The sequence below is a fragment of the Rhinolophus ferrumequinum genome, chromosome X, assembly GCF_004115265.2.
Source record: "Rhinolophus ferrumequinum isolate MPI-CBG mRhiFer1 chromosome X, mRhiFer1_v1.p, whole genome shotgun sequence".
Lineage (NCBI taxonomy): Eukaryota > Metazoa > Chordata > Mammalia > Chiroptera > Rhinolophidae > Rhinolophus > Rhinolophus ferrumequinum.
In genome coordinates, this window is record NC_046284.1 from 2,491,448 (window position 1) to 2,493,679 (window position 2,232).

At 56.9% G+C, this 2,232-nt stretch overlaps 1 protein-coding gene across 1 annotated transcript; it reads right to left on the reverse strand.

Moving 5' to 3' along the window:
- Window positions 1–1,021: 1,021 nt before the first annotated feature.
- On the reverse strand, window positions 1,022–1,897 carry OTUD6A (OTU deubiquitinase 6A). Its single transcript, XM_033110615.1, has one exon. It carries the CDS (start codon window positions 1,895–1,897, stop codon window positions 1,022–1,024), a length of 876 nt encoding a protein of 291 aa, XP_032966506.1.
- Window positions 1,898–2,232: the final 335 nt, after the last annotated feature.

Below are 2,232 nucleotides of genomic sequence, written 5' to 3' on the forward strand. Positions count from 1 at the left end.
ATACATTTTTGTCAAAGAATTAAGCCAAAGGCAATCACAAAGCATTTTGTGCATGTAAACACCAACTTTATCTAAGTAATGCAATACAGCCATGCACCAATCTGAAGATTCTGAGCTAAACTGATTTCTCCCAAATTAACAATGCATCAAACCAAGCTTCCACTTTTATCCTCCAGTTATCGTAACATGACTAATTCTTATCAGCGAGAGAGGCCAAGACCCTTAAGGGCAAGAAGTGGTTGGAACTTATGAAACTGACTCCCCTCGAGGGATACAACACAGACATTTCCCTGTACCGAGTCCCTGTACCCTGCAGGGTAAAGGACCCAATGAAGGAAGAGAGAAGAGACAGAATGGCGAGAAAGGAAAGCAGGAGGGGGAAAGGGCTGGGGCGGAATTTTGAGTAAAACGAAGAAAGAGAAACCTGAGAAATGAAGAAAGAGAAACCTGAGAAATGAAGAAAGAGAAACTGGAAAAAACAGCCTACTGAGGAGGCACAGCGGTGGCTTTCTGCTCCGGTGGCAACCACTACAGCGGCGGTGGCAACATCAGCGGCGGCAGCGGCGGCAACAGCAGCATCTGCGGCAACAGCAGCGGCGGCGGCAACATCAGCGGCGGCAGCGGCGGCAACAGCAGCATCTGCGGCAACAGCAACATCTGGGGCAACAGCAGCGGCGGAGGCGGCGGCAACAGCAGCATCTGCGGCAACAGCAGCATCTCCGGCAACAGCAGCGGCGGTGGCGGCAGCAACAGCAGCGATGGCGGCAACAGCAGCAACCGCAGCAACAGCAACGGCAGCAACAGCAACGGCGGCAACAGCATCGGCGGCAACAGCATCGGCGGCAACAGCAACGGCAACATCTGCGGCAACAGCAGCGGCAGGAAGAGCAACAGCAACATCTCCGGCAACAGAAACGGCAGCGGCGGCAGCAACAGCACCAGCAGCCGTGGCAATGGCGGCAGCAGCAGCGGCGGCAACGGCAACGGCAGCAACGGCTGCAAGGACGGCAACGGCAGCGGCCTAGAAGAGGCTCGCGGGGGCGCCCCCGACAGCCCCGGCCTCCAGAGGCTTCACCGAATTGTAGTGCTCACCGAGGTCGCAGGCGTAATGCATGTAGACGAGGGTGATCGGCTTCCGGGTGTACTCCTCCCCGATGATTAAGATGGGTGCGTCGGCCTGGATCACCTCGATGGGGCTCTGCAGGATGTGCGACAAGGCCCTCAGCTCCACCTGGCTTCCCCACGACGCGCTGCACACAACCTTGTCGCAGTAGCGCAAGAAGTCGTCGCGGGTGTAGGCTTCGCCGGTTTCAGATTCACTAAAGAAGGGCAAGAACTCGTCGACGTGCAACCGCATGTATTCGGCGGTGCGGGCCCGTAGGTTCTCCACGGACTCGAAGGCCGTCACCTGGTCTAGGATGGCGCGGTACATGCAGTGGCCATCAGCCTGGATTTCCTTTATCTCCAGATTCCTGGCCTCCAGGATGACGGCCAGCCTCTTCTCCTCATCACGCTGGTAGCTGGTCAGCTGCTCGACCTGGGCCTCCGTAAGCCTCTCCTCGCGCTCTCTTTCGAGCGCCGCCTTCCTTTCCCTCCTTTTCTGGGCCCTCAGGAAGCGGGGATGCTGGTTCTCGAGATCCATCTTTGCCAGATCTTCAGTGACGGAACCGAGGCCGCTGTTCTCAGGGAACGCACTTCGGAAATCCTCCAGCTCCTGCTTCTGCTTCTGCTCCAATTCGGCCTCAAGGCGAGCCACCTCAAGAAGCAACTGCCTTCTTTTCTTCCTGTCGGTCTTCGGGACCGCGCTCTTCATGGCCATGATGTGGGCCTGCAGCTCCCTCTTTTCGCGCTGGTGGCGTCGTAACATCCGCTGGTATTCATTCTGCGCCTCCTCCATGGTGTTTAACGGCAGGCGAGAACTGAAGTGCGGTGATGGTTCAAATACCGGCTACAGTTCACACTAAAACCTCAGAGTCCCGACTAGGCCGCAGGTTTTCACCCTCCTCTAGCCACTGCTCCTCCGCACCTCGAGGGGGCTGGGTATCCCAATTTTATTCATGGCCCTCTCAGCCATTGGCTACTGTCTCTCAATGGCCACGCCCCCAATACGTCTCACACTAGGATTGGCTGTTGGGAGACCCTAAATACGCCCCCCGTAGACCCTGTAGCAACGGCCGGTTCAAATTTCGACCTGTAAGATTCCGCCTTTGCACCGTACGTGCAGTGATTCTA

Coding starts and splice junctions, on each gene's coding strand:
- OTUD6A (XM_033110615.1), bottom strand. CDS start 1,897: ATGGAGGAGGCGCAGAATGAATACCAGCGGATGTTACGACGCCACCAG.